The sequence below is a fragment of the Crinia signifera genome, chromosome 5 (genome assembly GCF_055691185.1).
Source record: "Crinia signifera chromosome 5, ASM5569118v1, whole genome shotgun sequence".
Lineage (NCBI taxonomy): Eukaryota > Metazoa > Chordata > Amphibia > Anura > Myobatrachidae > Crinia > Crinia signifera.
In genome coordinates this window covers 6,402,602-6,427,401 of record NC_139221.1, presented here as the reverse complement: position 1 = coordinate 6,427,401, position 24,800 = coordinate 6,402,602, and the positions used below count along the sequence as shown (strand labels likewise).

At 50.5% G+C, this 24,800-nt stretch overlaps 2 protein-coding genes and 4 non-coding genes across 7 annotated transcripts in view; 1 reads left to right on the top strand and 5 right to left on the bottom strand.

Annotated features, from left to right (window-relative positions):
- Window positions 1-5,279: 5,279 nt before the first annotated feature.
- On the bottom strand, window positions 5,280-16,607 carry TBRG4 (transforming growth factor beta regulator 4). 2 transcript variants are annotated; one of them, XM_083186558.1, is made up of 11 exons: window positions 16,453-16,607; window positions 13,466-13,929; window positions 12,700-13,023; window positions 11,718-11,889; window positions 10,995-11,152; window positions 10,306-10,416; window positions 9,589-9,733; window positions 9,101-9,343; window positions 6,710-6,821; window positions 5,912-6,026; window positions 5,280-5,539 (listed from the first exon to the last, which is right to left on the bottom strand). In XM_083186558.1, the coding sequence occupies exons 2-11, from the start codon at window positions 13,865-13,867 to the stop codon at window positions 5,435-5,437; spliced, it is 1,887 nt and encodes a 628-aa protein (XP_083042684.1). In that variant the 5' UTR covers window positions 13,868-13,929; window positions 16,453-16,607; the 3' UTR covers window positions 5,280-5,434. The 2 variants fall into 2 exon arrangements, with proteins under 2 accessions (XP_083042684.1, XP_083042683.1); XM_083186557.1 differs by lacking the exon at window positions 16,453-16,607 and adding an exon at window positions 15,618-15,761.
- LOC146005902 (small nucleolar RNA SNORA5) lies at window positions 8,907-9,038 on the bottom strand. The gene has a single exon (XR_014444063.1). It is a non-coding gene; the product is annotated as a small nucleolar RNA SNORA5 (small nucleolar RNA).
- On the bottom strand, window positions 9,418-9,551 carry LOC146005905 (small nucleolar RNA SNORA5). The gene has a single exon (XR_014444066.1). It is a non-coding gene; the product is annotated as a small nucleolar RNA SNORA5 (small nucleolar RNA).
- Window positions 10,124-10,258, bottom strand: LOC146005903 (small nucleolar RNA SNORA5). Its single transcript, XR_014444064.1, has one exon. It is a non-coding gene; the product is annotated as a small nucleolar RNA SNORA5 (small nucleolar RNA).
- LOC146005904 (small nucleolar RNA SNORA5) lies at window positions 10,836-10,967 on the bottom strand. Its single transcript, XR_014444065.1, has one exon. It is a non-coding gene; the product is annotated as a small nucleolar RNA SNORA5 (small nucleolar RNA).
- A 6,845-nt stretch (window positions 16,608-23,452) lies between the features above and the next one.
- Window positions 23,453-24,800, top strand: part of LOC146079882 (cyclic nucleotide-binding domain-containing protein 2-like) — a 31,821-nt gene continuing 30,473 nt past the window's right edge. Inside the window, exon 1 of the mRNA XM_083186562.1 lies at window positions 23,453-23,885. Within this exon, the coding sequence (XP_083042688.1) occupies window positions 23,838-23,885 (48 nt within the window). The 5' untranslated portion in view covers window positions 23,453-23,837. The remainder of the gene's footprint in view (window positions 23,886-24,800) is intronic.

The window sequence follows — 24,800 nt, the reverse complement described above, 5'->3', positions numbered from 1 at the left end:
CGGGCGTCTGTGTATGAGATCAGGATTCCTCTAGCCGGCTGGATTGCTAGGGCTGCATTGTCAGATACTGAATACACCCAAATGCAGAAATCCAGGAACAGACTTGTCAGGAATTACCGCACCACATGGAAGCACTGAAGAAGCGGATACTCTGTTCCCTTGTCTTCATTTATTTGATTACATCTGCTCCTTAATATTTATAAATGTATTTGCAGGGAAACATTCATTAGAACAGCTCTGATGTACTGTAAGTGCCACTTTAAATGTCCAGCTGGAATCCCTTTATTTGCAAGTCAGCGCCCTCTGCTGGTCACATTGTGCATTTTACATCTACCCCTTATTCAGAAAGAAAAATGTAATGGGACTGCGCTTTGCAAAAAATGAAAAACAATTTATTTAAAACATAGTATACATTTTAAAACTTTTTCATCATAATAGTGGCCACTGTGACAGACATGACAAACACACACATAACATTTATATGCTCTCTCACAACACTTGTTATTTGGATGTTAGTTTGTGTTAGTCCATGCATAAACCGGTTATGTTTTCAGAATTTTTCCAAACTGTTTTAGAAAGTCTGCCACTCATGTGCACATGATTAGTGGTTAAAACTCACTCTTGTTGAATCACTTGGTGATTGACACATGGGGATCCGGCTCTTTGGCAGCTGGGCACCTGTCCTGACCAGTTCTTCAGCAGATTACTGCGATCGGATTTCTAGAAGCGTGCTGTGCTCCCTCTAGGTCTGTCCACCGTAGCCACGAGTGTCCTTGTATCCCTCTACGCGTTTCTCCGCCTACTCAAATCAGCGGCTTCCTCAGGAGGTGTATACAGTGTCTCTCATCTCCCAGCCTTTTATGTGTGATTCACTTCCGGCCCACGCTCGCGCGCAGTTCGCCGGTTCACGCCTCATTCTGGTTGTATAGCTGCAGTCATTATGCGTGTCACGTCTCATTTCCATCTCCTCTCGCGAGAGCAGGGAGAAGGAGAGTTAGACGTGTGTTGTGTTGTTCTATGGATGCGTCTTCTCGCGAGTCTATGCGAGATCAATACCCTGGCTGGCTTTTTTGCGTGTCACCTGGTGATTTTTGCGTGTCACACAATAGGAAGTTGGTAGTCCCATATTTGTGAGTTTCTATAGAGATGATGACGCTGCATACAAACATCATTTTGTGCTTTTAAAAAACTTGTGTCTTCTTGAGCATTTTGCAAGCACACATAAACAAAGGACAACATACAACAAATAAAACATAATTATATTCATTTATTTTAAATTTCGAGCAAGATATGTAGACCTTTTTAATTCCATTAAAACCTGTTCTTTCCTTTAATAATTTTAGCCCTATAAATATACTTAAATACATATAGAATCACATGATTATATGATTATACAACCATGCAATTAATGGACCGTTTTTCTCAAGCATAAATAATATTTAATATTTATACACACTTCAATATTCATAATGTCTCCAGATACAATTTATTTCATAATTTATATGATTTTTCTTAAGTTAATTCATACTATATAAATATAAACAACTTTAGAGCCTACACTAAATTTGACGTGGAAATACATTTCTCTCTTATCTCTAATATATACCCTCCCTCCCCCCTCCCTTATTATTTTCTTTACCCCCCTTCCCTCCCTCCGACCCCCACCCCCCTCCCCTAGGCAAAATCCCCAGACAGCAGGTATATTAAATAGGTTATCAGGGTGAAGGATGAGGCGAAGAAAAAAAGTTTTAATCCCCCCCCCCCCTTTCAAAGTAAATACAATATAACCAGTATCATTAGTAAATATTTAGATTCCATTTAGTTCTATTGTATCATTAAGTCCCTTCGGTACCAAGGTACATAGGCGGAATATCCAATAGGCTTCTCGGCTGCAGAGTCTATTATATCTATCCCCGCCTCGTTCTGTGTTCTTAATATGTTCTATAGCCTTGATTTCAATATTATTCAATGATTTTCCTTGGCAATTTGAAATATGTTTGGATAGTGGATGATTTTTAACGCCTCCCAGGATATTCCGCCTATGTTCCAGGTACCTTACATTTAGACAGCGTATGGTGCGGCCCACATATTGTAAGCCGCAACCACACTGGATCATATAAATTATATAGGAAGTCCTACAATTCATAAATTCTTTTATCTGAAAGGTTTCCCCTGTACTATTAGATCTAAATTCTACAGATTTCTTTACCACCCCTTTACAGGTAATACATTTGTCGTTCCCACACTTGTGGAATCCCCGTGGTTTCTCTGGAATCCAACTTCTAATATTTCCGGAATCTGTCTTAGTCTCTATATCTCCTGAAAAATGGCTCCTAATCAGTTTACTTTTTAGATTCTCCCCTTTTCTAAAAATTACTTTGCCCTTAGGGTCTATGATATCTTTTAAGAAATCGTCCTGCATAAGTAATGCTGTGTTCTTTTTCATTATACTTCTGATCTCATTAGAACACTCGTTGTACTGTGTAACAAATTGGGACGATCTATCCTCTTTCACGTTGTTCTTTTTGTCACTGTTTTTATTCATATTTAATAAATTTTCCCTTGGAATTTTTTCTACCTGTTTTACTGCTTTTTGGATGATTTCATCTGGGTATTCCTGTTCTTTGAAGGAGGATAACAGTATATTTGTTTGTTGTTGGTATGTATTTTTAGATGAGCAATTACGTTTAACTCTCACTAATTGTCCTTTTGGGACATTATCTCTCCAGATTTTGTCGTGAGCGCTCCTATAATTCAAATATCTGCTTTGATCTACGGGTTTAATGTAGGTCTCAGTCTCTAATTGGCCTCCTTTTACTGAGAGCGCTATATCGAGGAAATTAATATTAGTGAAACTATGAGTGCTTGTGAATTTTAATCCAAAATTATTAAAATTAAGACTTTCCGTGAAAGTGCACAAACTAGTGAGATCCCCTCTCCAAATTATAAACAAATCATCAATAACTCTGCAATAGAGGACCAGGTTCTCCCCGAACCCGCCCCCCCACACATGTTGGTCCTCAAAGGCCCCCATGTATAGGTTCGCAAAGCTCGGGGCGAACCTGGTCCCCATCGCAGTCCCCCGTGTTTGTAAATAATATCGTGAATTAAAAAGAAAATAATTGTGACTAAGAATAAATTTAATGGATCGTGAAATAAGGCCACGTAGGGAGTCTGAAAGGTTTTCATCTCTCTCCAAATAAGTTTTCATGATCTCCACTCCCAAATCTTGGGGTATATTTGAGTACAATGCTTCCACATCGCACGTGAGTAGGATATACCCTTCTCTCCATTCTACCTGATTAATACGGTTCAAAAAATGTTTATGTCCGTAACCCTCCCTCCTGCCGATGGGAAGCAGCCACCGATGTCTCTGCCATATGATGATGGTGCCAGGAGGAGGCACATTGGCAGAGCGCAGATACCTGGACGCACCCCTGATCGGTAGTTTCTTCTCTATGCGCAGAACAAACATCATTGTGTGATCATATAGGCCAGATGGGTGTAAAAGGTGGCCATACACTGGTACAACTTGGGCTGATTCGGAAGGATCAGGCTGAGAACTTGGGCCAATCACATGGGTTTCATCCGCTCCGATGTGCGGTTCTGGTCAGAGCCCCACGAAGTGCTGCACATAGGATCTGTCGGATTGGACAGCCGCTATGTATGGCCACCCTAAGGTGTGCTGCCCACCCGGCCTGGGATGGACTGGAGCACACATTATGAAGCCCCACTCCCCAGTACGGCAAATACCTTAATTCGTGGTTCTTTGTGGATGGGACAGGGCTAAAATGATGCAATTTGCATCTTTAACCCACCCAGAGATGCAAAGGGGGGGGGGGTTCTGCCTTTCCGGGGGAGACACAATGCACTGCTACTGGACTTTCCTCTTAATGTATGATTACCCTGATCTGTGTTAAACAGGTTAATTGAGAAGAAAGGTGTCAGCACAGGTGATGGGAATCATACATTAAAGAGGGCAGTGCAGGAGCAGACCATTGTGACCCTCCTGGAGAGGGGCATGCCGGGAGGTATGGGTTACTGCGGTATAGTCTAGTGCACTGCTGTTATTGCTCGGGTACATAGTTGGGCACTACAGTATTATAGATCTATCAAGGGTGCGTAACTATGCCTTAATGGTCAAAAACACGGGCCACTACCACTGCATCCCCCCCCAGGGGCTCTCTATGACCCAGTCCTACACTGCACATGGGCCACTACCACTGCATCCCCCCCCAGGGGCTCTCTATGACCCAGTCCTACACTGCACATGGGCCACTACCACTGCATCCCCCCCCCCCCCAGGGGCTCTCTGACCCAGTCCTACACTGCACATGGGCCACTACCACTGCATCCCCCCCCCCCCCCCAGGGGCTCTCTATGACCCAGTCCTACACTGCACATGGGCCACTACCACTGCCCCCCCCCCCCCCCCCAGGGGCCCTCTACACCACAGTCCTACACAGCACTGAACATGGGCCCACATGGGGGGGGGGGGGGGGAGGGGGGTGCCTTAGTTACACAAATTTAGAAATAGCATGGCGTCTCCCAGCCTTTGTTCTTTCTGCAGAACACGATATCAGTATGAATTGCTGAATAGAGCTTGTGGCCCCCAGCAGATGCCTGTAGCTGAGCCACAGCGTTATCTGGCAGCAAGCAGAAGGGCTCAATCCTTTAAGCCGGGGAATTAGCACTTCTCCCACCTCCGCACCCGCTGACTTCTGTTCTCATAGGGCTGCAAAATACGGCCCACAAGGGGGACAGGTGCGGATCCATGACTTTTGTAAGAAAATTCACATCCCAAATAGAATCAAATCGTATCTATAAGGTTACCAGTGTGACTGTATGAGATATGTGGTTAGCATTGCTGTCACACAGCACTACGGCCCAGGGGCAGCATCCTGTATTTGTGGAGTTATCTCTGGGTGCTGCAGGCTCCTCCCACACTGCTAGAACCAGGACTGATAGTATGGCACCATGTACTCTGGGTGCTGCAGGCTCCTCCCACACTGCTAGAACCAGGTCTGATCGTATGGCGCCACGTACTCTGGGCGCTGCAGGCTCCTCCCACACTGTTATAACCAGGTCTGATCGCATGGCGTTATGTTCTCTGGGTGCTGCAGGCTCCTCCCACACTGTTATAACCAGGTCTGATCGCATGGCGTTATGTTCTCTGGGTGCTGCAGGCTCCTCCCACACTGTTATAACCAGGTCTGATCGCATGGCGCCATGTTCTCTGTACCCGACATGTAAATAATACACAAGTAACAGCAGCCACATTCCTTATATTACTCTTTATCAGCGTCTTTGCCACACATCTCAAGTTAAAATATATAACAGCCTAAAACGGTCATAAACCCCCCCCCCCCCATGTGATCAGGTCAGCGGGGGTAGAAGATACATATATACAAGACTCCTCTAGGCAGCACCGGCATCAAAAGGACATTTCCTCAGTCGCTGCAGCTTTCTTAATCTGCTCCTTCAGGAAGGCGGACTTCTGCCACTGCGACTTCAGCTCCTGCCACTCATAGAAAGGCACCTGCAGGGGGGACAGGAGGACGGAGAACTGAATGGCAGGACGGGCACCTGACAGGTCTCTCCAGCAGAGGGAGCCAGTGACCAGTCAGAGGAGAGCGTTGGCTGTGCCCGTTACGGTAAGTATGGCATTGCTGGTCACCAGGCGCACATGCGATCAAAGGCAGGGGATTTAATAACTGTAGGATGGTGCAGGGGCAGGCAATGCACACATCTCAGTCAGTTTTACTATGCATGAATGGCGAAACTGTGGCAGGGCATGCTGGGATGTGTGGTCCCACAGTAGCTGGAGTGCTGCAGAATGTTAGATATGGCGTAGCCTCCTGCTGCCATCAGAGCGGTCGCGTAGTGCGATTACAGCAGACACCACACTCACCTCCACCAGCAGGTACCCAGCAGCCTGCAGATGTCGCCGGCACATTGCCGAATGGCCCACCAACTCCTTAGATCGCAGGTTATAGTTGGACATTCCCCAGCTCTTCACTGCAAACCTGGCGAGAGAGGGAGAAGCTAAATGCCGCTGCTACTGCGTGCAACACTAAGAGACGTGCGTATTATACACCACACTGCGTGACTGCCAGGCTGACCAATGAGGGGATCAGGAGCTGGGGAGTCACATCCAATGCTGCAAGCCTAATAAAGAGTGTGCGAGTGCGGGACAGGTATGTAGAGGACAGGAACACGAAAGTGACACGTATGTGGGACAGGTACACGGATGCGGTTCAGTTACAGGCTTTACGTATGTAGGGGACAGGTACACGGATGCGAGACAGTTACAGGCTTTACGTATGTAGGGGACAGGTGCACGGATGCGGGACAGTTACAGGCTTTACGTATGTAGGGGACAGGTACACGGATGTGGGCTTTATGTATGTAGAGGACAGGTACACGGATGCGGGCTTTATGTATGTAGGGGACAGGTACACGATGCAGGCTTTATGTATGTAGAGGACAGGTACACGGATGGGGGACAGTTACAGGCTTTACGTATGTAGGGGACAGGTACACGGATGCGGGACCGTTACAGGCTTTATGTATGTAGAGGACAGGTACACGGATGAGGGACAGTTACAGGCTTTACGTATGTAGGGGACAGGTACACGGATGAGAGACAGTTACAGGCTTTATGTATGTAGGGGTACACGGATGTGGGATAGCGGTCAGGTCCTCCTACCTCTTCGCCCCCTCTGGTAACGGATTTGTCCCTTTAGCATGTACACTGTGCGGGTTCTCCAAATCTCTCAGCAATAACGGCTTACTCTCCGAATCCAGAGCAAATTCACCATCTGGCCCCAAAGAAACAACAACATTAACGTCTGTGACTAGCGAGTGTGAGATACACATACACTCTCTCCAGTATACAGCTGTGACTAGCGAGTGTGAGATACACATACACTCTCCGGGATACAGCTGTGACTAGCGAGTGTGAGATACACATGCACTCTCTCCAGGATACGTCTGTGACTAGCGAGTGTGAGATACATATACACTCTCCGGGATACAGCTGTGACTAGCGAGCGTGAAATACATATACACTCTCTCTCCAGGATACAGCTGTGACTAGCGAGCATGAGATACACATGCGCTCTCTCCAGGATACAGCTGTAACTAGCGAGCATGAGATACACATGCACACTCTCCAGGATACAGCTGTGACTAGCGAGCATGAGATACACATACACTCTCTCCAGGATACAGCTGTGACTAGCGAGCATGAGATACACATATACTCTCTCCAGGATACAGTTGTGACTAGCGAGCATGAGATACACATACGCTCTCTCCAGTATACAGCTGTGACTAGCGAGCATGAGATACACATACACTCTCTCCAGGATACGTCTGTGACTAGAGAGTGTGAGATACACATACACTCTCCAGGATACAGCTGTGACTAGCGAGCGTGAGATACACATGCACACTCTCCAGGATACAGCTGTGACTAGTGATTGTGAGTTACACATACGCTCTCTCCGGGATACAGCTGTGACTAGCGAGCATGAGATACACATGCACTCTCTCCGGGATACAGCTGTGACTAGCGAGCATGAGATACACATGCACTCTCTCCAGGATACAGCTGTGACTAGCGAGCATGAGATACACATGCACTCTCCAGGATACAGCTGTGACTAGCGAGCATGAGATACACATACACTCTCCGGGATACAGCTGTGACTAGCGAGCATGAGATACACATGCACACTCTCCAGGATACAGCTGTGACTAGCGAGCATGAGATACACATGCACACTCTCCAGGATACAGCTGTGACTAGCGAGCATGAGATACACATGCACACTCTCCAGGATACAGCTGTGACTAGCGAGCATGAGATACACATACACTCTCCGGGATACAGCTGTGACTAGCGAGCATGAGATACACATGCACACTCTCCAGGATACAGCTGTGACTAGCGAGCATGAGATACACATATACTCTCTCCAGGATACAGCTGTGACTAGCGAGCATGAGATACACATACACTCTCTCCAGGATACAGCTGTGACTAGCGAGTGTGAGTTACACATACACTCTCCGGGATACAGCTGTGACTAGCGAGTGTGAGATACACATAGAAACAGAATGTGACGGCAGATAAGAACCACTTGGCCCATCTAGTCTGCCCCTTTTTTAAACATGTTACCTCAAACCATATTTGATCCTTATTTCTTTGTAAGGATATCAATATGCCTATCCCAAGCATGTTTACATTGTACGGCTGTATTTGCTTCTACCACCTCTGATGGGAGGCTATTCCACTTATCTACTACTCTTTCTGTGAAGTAATTCTTCCTCACATTTCCCCTGAATCTTCCTCCCTCTAGTGTCAGTGCATCTGCTGTCGGCAGGCTGGCAGTAATCAGTGATGCGTACGTCTCCACCATTATTACATAACACTAATGCTGCAGAGTCACCACCAGGGGGTGCTATCCTTACCCTGCAGGCTGGCAGTAATCAGTGATGCGTACGTTCTCCACCATTATTACATAACACTAATGCTGCAGTCACCACCAGGGGGAGCTATCCTTACCCTGCAGGCTGGCAGTAATCAGTGATGTGTATGTCTCCACCATTATATAACACTAATGCTGCAGAGTCACCACCAGGGGGTGCTATCCTTACCCTGCAGGCTGGCAGTAATCAGTGATGTTGTATGTCTCCACCATTATATAACACTAATGCTGCAGAGTCACCACCAGGGGGTGCTATCCTTACCCTGCAGGCTGGCAGTAATCAGTGATGTGTATGTCTCCACCATTATATAACACTAATGCTGCAGAGTCACCACCAGGGGGTGCTATCCTTACCCTGCAGACTGGGACTAGAGAACAGAGTGCACCAGGCTGGATCTGTCCTTTCCGACCAGGTGTCTGTAGTGCAATTTATCCCCACAATCTACCAGAGAAGGTGAGGCCCATGACCTACAGGTTTTCTGTCGCAGCCCATTGGCCGGTGTCCACCATTTAGTGGGTGGGACCGAATTTGACGAGGCTGCTGAACATTAACCCTTTCACACAGCTGCCCAGGACGTGGCATTACATCTAATGGGGACACTCACCGAGGTCCCAGCCATACACCGTGTGACTGTTGTAGTGACAGGTCTCCTCCTCGGGAAACACCTCTCGCAGCATGCCCTGCAGGTCACTCTCCAGGCGAGACGGGGACCGGCTCGGAGTCTCCAGCTGCTTCACGTCCGGGGTCAGAGCGGGCCCCTGGTAGTCTGGAACCTCCAGCTGGGCCGTGGCATTTATCTGCATAAGCTTGCGGTACCACAAGTTATGCGATTTGGAAGAAGGGTCACCTACAAGCACAAGACGGGAGAGACCATCAGACCGGGACAAACCCGCATGCAGGGCAGATCCTGAATACCTGGCCAGGTGTCTGTAGTGCAATATATCCTCACACTCTACCCATGAGAAGGCGAGGCCCATGACCTACAGGTATCCTGTTGCAGCCCATTGGCCAGTGTCCGCCACTCTGCAGGCGGGACTGAATTTGACGAAGCTGCAGAACACGTAGAGACAGGAGCCAGACATACAAACATACCCAGGATCTGCGCGGTCACCTGCGGCTCCAGCACGCTCTGAATGTGAGCCGGGGTCACGTGCTGCAGGATACACAGGGAATACACCACGTCCACCAGAAGAGTCGGGCTCAGCGAGTCCACCTCCGCGCTCAGACGCTGATGCACCTAGAACACCACAAATGGAAGATACGGGAAATGTTAGGCTAGTTACAGTCTATGCAAACCTGGGCAGACGGAAATATGTAAAACCTCCAAAGAGCTGCGCAAGACCGCAGCGGGTTCAGCGCATCAGATCAGTAACACATCCCCGTGCGCGGTCACCAGTCACAATTATGTCCGCACGTGGGCAGAATCTCTATACTACTTTAAAAAAAAAAATGCTTGCAATAAAATGAAGCCCAAGTTGATCAGGGAAAGGCCCTTGCAGTCTTCTAGGTAACAGGTACTTTATGAAAATATATCCATTCAACGGACATTTGTAAAGGAAGAAAAACTGTTTGCATACAAGAACGAATGTCACAATAGCACACAGGAGAAGGTTCGTGTGATTATAGCGGGTGTCTGTAGTGCAATTATATCCTCACATTCTACCCATGAGAAAGTGAAGCCCATGACCTACAGGTATCCTGTCGCAGCCCATTGGCCAGTGACCACCATTTAATGGGCGGGACTGAATTTGACGAAGCTGCAAAACGTTAACTCTTTCATACAGAGACGATCAGCGCAGTTGTACTCACTATGCTGAAGAATTCCTCCTGCTTGCTGGGCTGGAAGTTCACATGTGCAAACGCGATGACGATATTGGACAGCTGCGTGATGGTGAACGATTGGTTCCGTTCTACGCAGACCTGGAGAGAGGCGATAAGGCGTTACTGCACTGCTCTGGAGAGGACAGAACGCACGCGGCATACGGAACGATCTGCAACAGGAGTCTACCTTACAAAGCATGGATGGAATCATATAAGAGGGGGAGGGGTGTAAGGAGAGAAATATTTTTAATTTACGAGTTTTAAATGCAGCAAAACTGTGGCCCTCCAACTGTTGTAAAACTACACATCCCAGCATGCCGTGCCTTAGTTTTAACATTCCTAAAAAGCAAAACTGTAACAAGGCATGATGGGACTTGTAGTTTCACAAGAGCTGGAGGGATGCCTGATTTAGGACATTCATCTTACAGCCTTCTAGGTAAGATCTTATGGGTTAGATTGTAGACGGTGACGTAACCTCATGCCAGAAGGGGGCGCCAGCCCTTACACGTATACAGCGGACATGTCGGTCGCACAGTTTATCCCCAACTTCCACAAGAAGGAAGCAGGGCCCATGGACACCAGATACTGTAGCAGCCCTCTGGGCCAGCAGACACCACTGAGCGGGCAGTGCTGAATTTGACAAGACTGCGATCGGAGTGACAACCTGCCATCCCTACCTGCGCAACGGCTTCACACAGCGGGAGACTGGAATATCGGAGGGTGGCGAAGGACCTCATGCAGCGGACCAGGTCCTTGGAGCAGAGTTCTGACACTTTGGGCAGAAGGTCAGCCACCATCTTTTGGAAGACCTGCGGCTGATGGAAACCGAGCATGGCTTAAAAATGAAGAAAACAATTTATAATTATCTGACTGACTGAGATGTCAGTGAGGCTGCAGCGCATGGCCGGGGGCAGATGAGAGAGTGCCAACCAATCAGCAACTGCCATGTCATAATGAGCTAGTGTCGGATTGGCTGAAATGTCAGTGAGGCTGCAGCGCATGGCCGGGGGCAGATCATACTGTAACTGGGAGGGAGAGTGCGCCAACCAATCAGCAACTGCCATGTCATAATGAGCTAGTGCCGGATTGGCTGAGATGTCAGTGAGGCTGCAGTGCATGGCCGGGGGCAGATCATACAGTAACTGGGCAGGAACGTATGCCACCAATACTAATAACCACCACTAGAACCAGGAGGGAGAGGAAAGTGCTAATCAGCCAGCAACTGCTGTGTTATAATGAGCTAGTGCCGGATTGGCTGGCACTTTATCTCTCTCAGCTTTGAGAAGTCTCTCCTAGGAAACAACAGCCATCACAGCATGTACTAAGGATGGCGACTCCAGGGTATAGGGGCCAATAGGGAGGCAGAAGAGAATACCACCCTGTTACCGCCATAGACTTACCGTAGGCAAACACCAAGTCTAAGATCACCGCCGGACTGAGCTCTTTGCTGTGCTGCACCAGGTGGAAGGACAGTGCCCTCAGTATGGGCAGAGATCGCAGATTCTGTGCCGACAGGGCCACGATGACGCTCCGCGTCTCCTCCGGGGTAAAGATTTCTGCAAATTCCAGGATCTGAAATGGAAATAAACAGGCTGTGACCACAGCGGCCATGCAGACCAGGGTTACAGAACCGCCTAGGGGGAACTTAGAAATATTAAGTGATGCATTTACCATTGTTCTAGGACTCTCTCTAGCTCACATGATGGAGGCAACAATCTCTCCATTCAGTAAAGTTGCTGCTGTTTCCCTTCTATTACTCTTTATTTCACACTATTACTGGCGCGTGGCCTATGGGTACAGAGCCGTGATTCGTGGTATGCCATCACTGGGGGCGTGGCTTACGGATACATGACCATGATTCGTGGCCTGCTATAACTAGGGTTTGGCCTTTGGAAACAGATGTGATTCGTGACATGCTCTAGCAGTGGTGTGACCTAAGGATGCAGCTGTCCCCATGGTGCGTCAACATCAGGCATTTTACTTGTGGAGACGCACACAGCACATGACTGTTAAGGCACTGACTTGTGCAGATGACATGCAGCCTATGTGACTGAGCGAACACTGGCTGCATGCACAGAGATAGATGTAGACTAGAAAGGGAATACACAGACGTTTACCTGCCCCCAGTGATAGGCGGGCTCCTTCTGTGACCCAGTGATCGGTGATAGCTTATTTCTATTCATTATCATGACAGTAGGAAAGGCAAGGCAGGAGTATGGGAGACACTCCTAATAATGCCACCAGCAAATGGTGTTATCTTCACAAGCCTCCCTCCGTTTCATGTTGGTAAATTAGTACCGAGGGCATTTTCCATTACAAGTATAAGAGATGCAATCTGCTTACTAATGACAAGTACAGGACACTCCCTAGGGAATACTGTACCTTATCTTCAAGCCTTTCCAGGAGAGTCTTGGACCTAGAGCTGAGCCTGTTGATCAGCGTCACCAATGTCCTGGTATCCTTTATTTCAGTCCATCTCAGCTCCACATTCTTTAGCATATCGAGCACCAGTTCTTTCTGGACATCGGATTCAGCAAGAGGAACGAGAAAACTCGATAACTGGGCCAAAGTCTCTATATTAAACCTCCGCAGCCGCCATTGGACCTCGGTCTCTACAGAACGGAGGTACCAGTTCTCTGCATCCAGGCCGATGGTGTACAAGCTCCGCAGCAGGGCCACCAGCTTCCGGTTCCAGATGGAGCGGATCTGGAGAGTGGAAGGAATAAGGAAAGGTCCTATTACCAGACACGTTCAAATGAAGTTACCACCCCAGTGCTGTATCCACATGCAGAAAGGATACAGCCCTAGATCTGTATGTATGTGACAAGGGATTTAGGAGAGATTTACTTCTTGTTCATTCTGTGCTTCTCAAGAATATCATTAAGCAGCAGCCACTGTTTTCACAGGAGCGCACCAGATGCACTCTGGATGCTACGCTGTCTCAGATCACAGGGCAATGACTAGAAACTGGTCTGCCTGATGATAAAGACGTGCGAATTAAACCGAAACAAAGCAATATATTGAGTAAGAGTTGCAGCAGGTCATTAGAATTAAATAAAAGTCACTGGAAGGTGGAAAACTCTACTGCAGGAGCGGACGGTAAGAGCTGGGAGTGACAAGTAGCACGAACCCCACAGAACGCTCTTACCTGCTTGTTAACCACATTTAGCAGCTTCTGGAACCTCTTGTCATCAGAGAGCCGGCTTCTGTTGGCAATGTGCACCTTAGAAATCTGCTGGATGATCAGCGTGGCTTTATAACACGTGAGATCCGGCTCGGTGGAAAGCCGTAACAGTTCCTCCACCCCCGCCGCAGAGTTCAGCATGGTAATAAACTCTTTGTCTTCTGAAACGGCAAAGCTCTGGTCCAATGCAGCGAGATTGTCCGCACGTCGGCAGAGGGTGGAGACATGCAGGGCCGCCCGAGGCGGCATAGCTGGAGCTGGGTGGCACACTCGGGCACATTCTGAAAAGACAGAGCTAGACTGGGGCTGGAAGGATGGCGATAAGGCAAGCGCACGGGAAAAGCGCTGGATCAGGCGTGCCGCCATGTTGCTTGCACTGCGCAGCAGAAGTCATGAGCCAGGGCAGCAGAAGGATCACTTCAACATTTCTGGAAGAACAATGGTTGATAATATTAGAGTTATCAAAATATCTTTAGCTGCATATACAGCAGGCATTACAAGTTACGCTCGTCCTTCTGAAAGGTATTGTTCATACGATCACCCAGTGTGCACCCTATGAACGACAGGCAAGGAACACTTCTGTGGGTCCGTAGCGAAAGGCCACCAACGGTCTGTATACGTACAGAGTACATAGAGAAACCTTGACTGCATGCTCAGAAATCCATGGTTGGACAACATGAGCTGTGTGAACCGATGCCTGATCATCTTCTTGGTACCAGACATCACCTGCCAGAAAATGTCTGCACCACGGCGCGGGCCTGGTGCCTAACGGGTGATGTTTTTCCAGATACACACGATACCTCAAATAAAATGTCTACTGCAGTCACACATACACCCACTAGGAGGTGTCAACACAGAACAATGTCGACAGAGCAACAGAGACCTCCAACCACCCTGGCACATTTCCCCTCATAGGGGAAACAACTACTGTGGAAACATACATCTAGTAAACGCAGTCAATGTGCTGTTTACCTATATTTATCTGACCCCTGTATATACGTAAGCTAAGTAATCTGTTTGTGTACACACATAATTGTCCTGATACAAGACGGAACGCCTGTTGGTGTACACTGTATACACAAGGGCCTTATTCAGATCTGATCGCAGTACAAATTTGTTCTCAAAATGGTCAAAACCATGTGCACTGCTGGTGGGGCAGATGTAACATGCAGAGAGTTACATTTGGGTGGGGCGTGTTGAAACTGAAAACTAAATTGCAGTGTAAAAATAAAGCAGCCAGTATTTACCCTGCACAGAAACAAAATAACTTACCCAAATCTAACTCTCTCTGCACATGTTACATCTGCCCCACCTGCAGTGCACATGGTTTTGACCATTTTGAGAACAAATTTGTACTGAGCTCAGATCTGAATAAGGGCCAATATGTATTTTACTGAGGAGTAACGCAATAAAGCTCGCTCCTACCCGTGGTACTTCCCATTTCTCCCAGGGCTGATTGATCGGGGTACTCACCCCGATCAGTTACTATAACATAGGCATTACCAAGACCCCCGGGGCTGGGAAGACTGCCGCATGTTACTGGGGGCTCGGAGAAAAGGAAACCCTGATCCCCAACATTACTGGGCCCAGGGAAGGGAGAAGACCCCAAGACTACTGGTACCGCCACCCCACCCCCCCTTACTACTGGGGCCCCCGAGAGCAGAGAATACCCCATCACTACTGGGGCCCCTTAGAACAGAGGATACCCCCTCACTACTGGGGCCCCCTAGAGCAGAGGATATCCCCTCACTACTGGGGCCCCCTAGAGCAGAGGATATCCCCTCACTACTGGGGCCCCCTAGAGCAGAGGATATCCCCTCACTACTGGGGCCCCCTAGAGCAGAGGATATCCCCTCACTACTGGGGCCCCCTAGAGCAGAGGATACCCCCTCACTACTGGGGCCCCCTAGAGCAGAGGATACCTCCTCACTACTGGGGCCCCCTAGAGCAAAGGATACCCCTCACTACTGGGGCCCCGAGAGCAGATGATACCCCTCACTACTGTGGCCCCGAGAGCAGAGGATACCCCCTCACTACGGGGCCCTGGAGACCAATCCATCCCACACGGGGGGGACACAGGCACCCCGGCCGGCCACACACCCCAGACCCCGCTCACCCAGCATCGTGCTTGCCCTAGCCCGGCATTCTCCTCTGACCTCCACAGCAAAAGACCGGAAACCCGGCGCCCGGCACACGTCATTTCCGCCTGCTCAGAGGTCCCGCCCCCCACTTCCGGCATCGTGCTGCCATATTACATCAGAGATCTGCCCGCCGGGCTCCGGAAACATGGCGGCCGTACTGAGGGAGGATCCTGTACACATGGCCCTGCACAGTGCACACGGGGTCTGTCAGAGCGATGGTGGCCGATGTTTCTATGCTATATGCCCTGCACAGTGCACACTGGTTCTGTCAGAGCGATGGTGGCCGATGTTTCTATGCTATATGCCCTGCACAGTGCACACTGGGTCTGTCAGAGCGATGGTGGCCGATGTTTCTATGCTATATGCCCTGCACAGTGCACACTGGGTCTGTCAGAGCGATGGTGGCCGATGTTTCTATGCTATATGCCCTGCACAGTGCACACTGGGTCTGTCAGAGCGATGGTGGCCGATGTTTCTATGCTATATGCCCTGCACAGTGCACACTGGTTCTGTCAGAGCGATGGTGGCCGATGTTTCTATGCTATATGTATAATGCACTGATAGAGTTCTGCGGTCACAGCAGAGTGTTCAGCCGGGGAGACGTCACCTTATAGATATCCCTTTACACCAAGGACCCGGGTCACTGTAATGCTGCCCAGGTCCTGACCGCGGTGGTGGAACACTGGTAGGACGTGGGTAGTGGGCGGTGTAACCAGGGCTGGCCCTGTACACCGATATTTCAGCCCCCCTACATATTATACCACACACCGTAAGGGCTAGAACATATGATGCCACATAAGTGTTACTTACCTACATGCTAATTGCCAAGGGTTTCATTCAGTGTCCTTCAGTAGCTTCTGCACATGCGCTGGACACACAGCGGATGGGGACAGACTGGAGTGCCATGGAAAGGGGGGGCAGTGTCAGAGAGAGAGAGTGGGAGCAGCGTCAGGGAGAGTGGAGCATAGTGGGGGGGGGGGGACGCAGTGTCAGAGAGAGAGAGGGGGAGCAGTGTCAGGGAGAAAGGGGGCAGAGTGCCATGGGGGGGGCAGTGTCAGAGAGAGAGTGGGAGCAGTGTCAGGGAGCGTGGAGCATAGTGCCATGGAGGGGGGGGGGGGCAGTGTCAGAGAGAGAGAGGGGGAGCAGTGTCAGGGAGAGTGGAGCATAGTGCCATGGAGGGGGTGGGGGGGGCAGTGTCAGAGAGAGAGAGAGGGAGCAGTGTCAGGGAGAGTGGAGCATAGTGCCATGGAGGGGGTGGGGGGGGCAGTGTCAGGGAGAAAGTGGGCAGAGTGCCATGGAGGGGGGGGGGGGGGGGGGCAGTGTCAGGGAGAGTGGAGCATAGTGCCGTGGGGGGGGGGGGCAGTGTCAGAGAGAGAGGGGGAGCAGTGTCAGGGAGAAAGGAGGCAGAGTGCCATGGAGGGGGGGGGGGGGGGGCAGTGTCAGAGAGAGAGTGGGAGCAGTGTCAGGGAGAAAGGGGGCAGAGTGCCATGGAGGGGGGCGGGCAGTGTCAGGGAGAGTGGAGCATAGTGCCATGGAGGGGGGGGGGGGGGCAGTGTCAGAGAGGGGGAGCAGTGTCAGGGAGAAAGGGGGAAGAGTGCCATGAAGTGGGAAGGCAGTGTCAGGGAGGGCAGAGCGTCATAGGGAGGAGAGCAGAGTAGAGAGAGAGGGAAAGTGTTAAGGACTCGGAAGAGGGGGGGGGGGGGGGGGGGGGGGCGAGCACACTACCTGTCCTGATCCAGCTGAGCTGAGGTATCTGATGGGGGCGGACCTTTCACTGCATTAAGCCACGCCCCCTTAATAACCGTGAATCGCGGAACTCTCCCCCTGTCTGAGCGGCTGCAGCCTGCAGCAGCCTTGTGCTTACTGGTAACGTCTTCCTCCCAGACCAGCACTAGGTGCTGCCATCGTGTGAGGTCATTAGGAGGTGCGCACGCTGCTGCAGAAAATACCTGGGGGCGGCGAACACAACGGTCGTATGGGCACAGCCATGCTGGTAGTGGAGTGGGTAACACAGACGGGCCCTGGCCGGGCTCTGGGGCCCTTCAGATCGCCAGGGCCCGTCACACATGTCCCAATTGACCCCCCTGTCGCCGGCCCTGGGTGTAACCGGGATCCAGGTAGCGCTGAAAGGATACCGGAAGCACGTGGCGCCTTTCCGTAAGTCAGCGCCATGCGTTCCATAGTGTGTGACAGCGACAAAACACAGTAGCCGGGAACGACACGGCCGCAGGCTCCGTGCACCCCTGCTACCTGGCACTTCACAGGCGGACCTGCCGCAGCCCTATCCGGCACTAGGAAGCAGCGCTGACAGGCAGTAGCGGGACTAAGAGCTTAAAGGAGGAGGGTGCGTGATGTGCCTCCCACTCCAGTGACTCCATCTCTTTTTGAGGGATATATACAGTACCTTACCTACAGAAATCATAATTGGATGCAGTATCATTTATGTTCTTTGTTTGGGAGGGGGCTGGGGGGAGCACATGGGAGATTCGGTCTGCTGCTGCAGGGGAAGGGGGCTGGCGGAGCACATGGGAGATGCTGTCGTCTGCTGCAGGGGAAGGGGGCTGGCGGAGCACATGGGAGATTCGGTCTGCTGCTGCAGGGGAAGGGGGCTGGGGGGAGCACATGGGAGATTCGGTCTACTGCTGCAGGGGATGGGGGAGCACATGGGAGAGTCGGTCTGCTGCTGCAGGGGAAGGGGGCTGGGGGGAGCACGGGTGTGGTACAGGGGTCCGACAGTGGGGATCCCGACTGGCCGGACCCAGACAGCATGGTGAGCGCAACTAAGCCCCTTGCGGGCACGGAGGCTATTCTGTTCTCCCTCTATGGTGGTCGTGGACCCCCACGAGGGAAAATAGCCGATGGCTGTCGGGATCCCTGATCAGCCTGATTCTATCACTGCCGCTGAGTAAGTCCTGGGTTACACACACACTGCACACACTGGGGAATCATTACATGGTGAGTGGCTGTTATCTGGGAGTGTCAGGTAATACGCAGGCGTGGCCAGGTGTATGAGGGGAAGTCATGTGACATCAGCTCCGCCCCCGATCAGCCTGATTCTATCACTGCCGCTGAGTAAGTCCTGGGTTACACACACACTGCACGCACAGGGAATCATTACATGGGGAGGGGCCATAGGTGTGCGCACATTGAGTGTTAGGGGTGCACAGACACCCCCAAATGCTGTGCCCACCCTTATGGACAACTCCCTGCTGCTAGAAATACCAGCAATACCTTTTACCGAAGTCTTTTGCTTGTTAGACCTGTATTCCATTAAAATTAGTGCCCATCAATCAATTGTGTGTTTTGCATTGTTAATTGTACTAGACCGTTGTCATATCACTACATACCTGCATAATCCATATTTTTTTTTTTACTTTATATGCATGTACTGTTACACAGAGTAATAAGAATATTAAAACTGAAATAGGCCGGAGATTATGTTCTGGCTGAGAGACATTTTATATTTTAGCGAGTACCAATAGATGATGGTAAACATGCATGATTGCAGTGCTAGACACACCCAATGGGCAATGCTAGACACACCCCTTTGACGGTGCACCCCCTAATAAAATGGGCTGCGCACGCCTATGGGAGCGGCTGCTATCTGGGAGTGTCAGGGAATACGCAGGTGTGTGAGGGGAAGTCATGTGACATCAGCTCCGCCCCCGATCACCCTGATTCTATCACAGCCGCTGAGTAAGTCCTGGGCTACGCACACACTGCACACACTGGGGAATCATTACATGGTGAGCGGCTGTTATCTGGGAGTGTCAGGGAATACGCAGGCATGGCCAGGTGTGTGAGGGGAAGTCATGTGACATCAGCTCCGCCCCCGATCACCCTGATTCTATCACAGCCGCTGAGTAAGTCCTGGGCTACGCACACACTGCACACACTGGGGAATCATTACATGGTGAGCGGCTGTTATCTGGGAGTGTCAGGGAATACGCAGGCGTGGCCAGGTGTGTGAGGGGAAGTCATGTGACGTCAGCTCCGCCCCTGATCAGCCTGATTCTATCACAGCCGCGGAGTAGGTCTTGGGCTACACACACACTGCACACACTGGGGAATCATTACATGGTGAGTGGCTGTTATCTGGGAGTGTCAGGTAATACGCAGGCATGGACAGGTGTATGAGGGGAAGTCATGTGACGTCAGTTCCGCCCCCGATCAGCCTGATTCCATGGCAGCTGCTGAGTAAGTCCTGGGCTACGCACACACAGTGGGGAATCATTACATGGTGCGCGCCGCGTGGCCTATGAATGGATGCGCAGCTAATCACCAATCGGCATCATTTTTGAGATCCTGTGATGTAGAGAAATATAAATTAACAGCCAATTGACATTTTTAGGGGCTGATTGGCACTTTATCTTTCTTTAATTTATCTCTCTCCAAGGCTTAATGTACAATCACCCCCTATCCCCGGATGGTTGCATCACTGTATCCGGGTTTTTAAATGTTTAGAACCCCATTACTGGCTGGGATTGGCGAATTAGACATTTTTTACACACTGAATTTGTCCGATCATCCGATGGATTGACGATCATCAATGTCTGCGGATCGGCAGATTAGGGGATCGCTGATGTACGGGCAACGTTAATACATCCCGCCCCTAATGAGAAATCCACCAGGAGGGTTGCTTTGAGAATCTGCACTATATATTTGTTACCTCTTTCTGTCAGCGCACAGCAGTGACTGACAGTCTGATGTTGTTTGTGAGTGGTGACGCCCTTTATTTGTGTCCCAGCTGTTTGGGGGGGGGGGGGGGGGGCTGGGATCGCCGTTGTTGGATGGAGACTTTCAAACTTCTTCCGAGTATCTGTGATGGGTGGGGACAGTGGCATAACTATGGAGGGTGCAGCTGCTATGGGGCCCAGAAGATGCTAGTTACGCCCCTGGGTGGGGTCATGCAAGCTGCCCAATGGTGTTGCAGTGATCTGATGAAGCAGCAGTGATATCTATTCTGACCTGAATTAGCCCTAATGTTGGGCGTTTGTAACACACTGCAGCCATCAGGGGTCACTGTTGTCTGTGACTTATCGCTCACTTTATCAGCCGTGTACTTCATTCAGGTCTACACACCTGGGCCCCGATTCAGGTTTCCTAGGTAAGCTGCTCAAAGCTTACCAAGTGCCTGAGGCGCCGCCCGCTGAATAGAGAGAGGACAGGCTGCCTCCACTGTAGCTGGGTACTGAGCAGCGTGTGCTGAGCTGGGGAGAGAGGCTGTGCTGCGGCGGGAGCCTGTCATGTCTCTCCCCAGCTCAGCACAGGGCACTGAGCAGCGTGTGCGGAGCAGGGGAGAGAGGCTGTGCTGCTGCGGGAGCCTGTCATCTCTCTCCCCACCTCAGCACAGGGAAACTGAGCAGCGTGTGCTGAGCAGGGGAGAGAAGCTGTGCTGCTGCGGGAGCCTGTCATCTCTCTCCCCAGCTCCGCACAGGGCACTGAACAGCGTGTGCTGAGCAGGGGAGAGAGACTGTGCTGCGGCGGGAGCCTGTCATGTCTCTCCCCAGCTCAGCACAGGACACTGAGCAGCGTGTGCTGAGCTGGGGAGAGAGGCTGTGCTGCAGCGGGAGCCTGTCATCTCTCTCCCAGCTCAGCACAGGGCACTGAGCAGCGTGTGCTGAGCTGGGGAGAGAGGCTGTGCTGCAGCAGGAGCCTGTCATCTCTTTCCCCAGCTGAGCACAGGGCACTGAGCAGCATGTGCTGAGCAGTGAAGAGAGGCTGTGCTGCAGCGGGAGCCTGTCATCTCTCTCCCCAGCTCAGCACAGGGCACTGAGCAGCATGTGCTGAGCAGTGAAGAGAGGCTGTGCTGCGGCGGAAGCCTGTCATGTCTCTCCCCAGCTCAGCACAGGGCACTGAGCAGCATGTGCTGAGCAGTGAAGAGAGGCTGTGCTGCGGCGGAAGCCTGTCATGTCTCTCCCCAGCTCAGCACAGGGCACTGAGCAGCGTGTGCTGAGCTGGGGAGAGAGGCTGTGCTGCGGCGGGAGCCTGTCATCTCTCTCTCATTAATTTTCCCTGCAACGCGTGACCCGGGCCCAGGTAAAAAAGTCCCGCTCCCTCCCTCTCAACGCCGCTGTATGCAGGTTCTCGCTCAGCTCCATCTTCCTTTGTATTTCATTACATCATCAGTACAAGTTCTATATAATTTCCTCTCTCCCAATACACATAGGCCTCATTTTGAGGTTGGCACTGTCCCTGGGGAATTCGCCACGGGGTCCGATGTTAAAGCACTGCACATGGGAATATTGGTATATGCGCATGTGCAGGGCTTCTGTGTGGGCGCCTTAGGCAATGGCGCTCGCACGGTGGGGGGCAGGGGGCGTTAGGTGGGTGCATCCCGGAAAGCGCTCGTGTACCCTCGGGAACGCAGTTAGAAGGCTCACGATGCAGCGTGTTTTCGCTGCTTAGCGAGTCAATCAGAATCACCCTCACAAACACTATACTCTGCACATGTTGCATCTGCCCCGTCTGCAGCGCAGCATGGTATTACCCAGTTGTTTGCTTTATTGCTTTACTTCCAAACATGAATCAGGTCCAAAAAGTGCAGGACCAAATCCCAGAGGAAATGAGGGTCAGGAACTCCATCAGAAGTACAGATGGGGCACAAGGGAGGTGCAGAAATCAGGAACACAAGGGGGTACGGACATAACACTCTGGGCAGGAGGCAGCGAGGTGCAGAATTAGTGCTCTGTCATGTCAGCGATCAGCAGATTGCGGTCATCATGGACCCTAAGAGCCAATTGCTGATCGCTACTGTGGAGAAGGGCTGCTCAGGGTGAATGCTGATCGCCCGGTAAGAGCCAGTCACAGGTAAGAGCCAGTCACAGGTAAGAGCCAGTCACAGGTAGGTGCCAGTTACAGGTAGGTGCCAGTCACAGGTAGGTGCCAGTCACAGGTAAGAGCCAGTTACAGGTAGGTGCAAGTTACAGGTAAGAGCCAGTTACAGGTAGGTGCAAGTTACAGGTAAGAGCCAGTCACAGGTAGGTGCCAGTTACAGGTAGGTGCCAGTCACAGGTAAGAGCCAGTCACAGGTAAGAGCCAGTTACAGGTAGGTGCCAGTCACAGGAAAGAGCCAGTCACAGGTAGGTGCAAGTTACAGGTAAGAGCCAGTCACAGGTAGGTGCAAGTTACAGGTAAGAGCCAGTCACAGGTAGGTGCCAGTTACAGGTAGGTGCCAGTCACAGGCAAGAGCCAGTTACAGGTAGGTGCAAGTTACAGGTGAGAGCCAGTCACAGGTAGGCGTCAGTCACAGGTAGGTGCAAGTTACAGGTGAGAGCCAGTCACAGATAAGAGCCAGTCACAGGTAGGTGCAAGTTACAGGTAAGAGCCAGTCAAAGGTAAGAGCCAGTTACAGGTAAGAGCCAGTCACAGGTAGGTGCCAGTTACAGGTAGGTGCCAGTCACAGGTAGGTGCCAGTCACAGGTAAGAGCCAGTCACAGGTAGGTGCAAGTTACAGGTAAGAGCCAGTCACAGGTAAGAGCCAGTTACAGGTAGGTGCAAGTTACAGGTAAGAGCCAGTCACAGGTAGGTGCCAGTTACAGGTAGGTGCCAGTCACAGGTAGATGCCAGTCACAGGTAAGAGCCAGTTACAGGTAGGTGCAAGTTACAGGTGAGAGCCAGTCACAGGTAGGCGTCAGTCACAGGTAGGTGCCAGTCACAGGTAGGTGCAAGTTACAGGTGAGAGCCAGTCTCTAATAAGATAAATATACGTGCGGTGCCCTTTAAGCTAATTGTACCCCGTAGAAGCTGTCAGATAGACATCTGCGAGACCTCAGCCAGTGACAGCTGCGGCTACTAGGAGACACAGAGAACCAGTCACAGGTGAGTGTAAGATAATTGTACCCTGTAGAAGCTGTCAGATCTGCGAGACCTCAGCCAGTGATAGCTGCGGCTACTAGGAGACACAGAGAACCAGTCACAGGTGAGTGTAAGATAATTGTACCCTGTAGAAGCTGTCAGATCTGCGAGACCTCAGCCAGTGACAGCAGCGGCTACTAGGAGACACAGAGAACCAGTCACAGGTGAGTGTAAGATAATTGTACCCTGTAGAAGCTGTCAGATCTGCGAGACCTCAGCCAGTGACAGCAGCGGCTACTAGGAGATACAGAGTAAACACAGGAGGACAGTAACCTGCGACCATCTGCTGCCTGTGTGTGTGACCTGGAGCGTGCCACAGCAGACAGGAGACCCACAGCATGGTACCAGCAGAGAGATGGGCCCTCAGCTCTGGGGCCCAGGCTAAGGTAAGTGTGATGGGTAACAGACCCTCCTTCTGTGGCTGTGAGATGTACAGGGGCATAACTAGAAATGTTGTTCCTCCTGCCAATAAAAATGTATTAGCCCTGATACATTTATTATCATTATTTATAATGTTTGTTGCCAAGATTTACATGCTCACTGCCAAGGATTACATGCTCATTGCCAGGGGTTTCTTATTCATTGCCAGGGGTTACATGCTCATTGCCAGGGGTTACACGCTCGTAACCAGTGTTTACATGCTCATTGCCAGGGGTTTCATGCTCATTGCTAGGGGTTTCATGCTCGTAGCCAGGGGTTACATGCTCATGGACAGGGGTTACATGCTTGTTGCTAGGGGTTACATGCTCATGGACAAGGTTTACATGCTCATAGCTAGGGGTTTCATGTTCATAGCCAGGGACTTCATGCTCATTGCCAGGGGTTTCATGCTCATTGCCAGGGGTTACTTGCTCGTAGCCAGGGGTTACTTGCTCGTAGCCAGGTGTTACATGCTCTTTGCCAAGGGTTACATGCTTGCTGCCAGTGCTTTCATGCTCGTTTCCAGGGGTTTCTTCTTCAGTATACGGTAGAGGAAAGAGAAGCACTCTCTCCTTTTTTGTGGGCACACTTTACAAAACTTAATGTTTAATTATTAATTTTTAAAACATTTAATAATTAGATATATTTGCAATAATTGCAGAAACACATATGACATACACAGGACACATACAAACATATAAATCGAATGATACTTATGAATACATTAAATCTTTGATCATTCAACAGATAATACATATTTTGAACTTATCAAATAATCTTAAATTGTCAAGGACTGTCACTCAGACATATATGATACATGTGTGGCGCACCGTGAATATTCTATATTGAAATCTTTTTATAAAGATTGTACATAGGCTAAT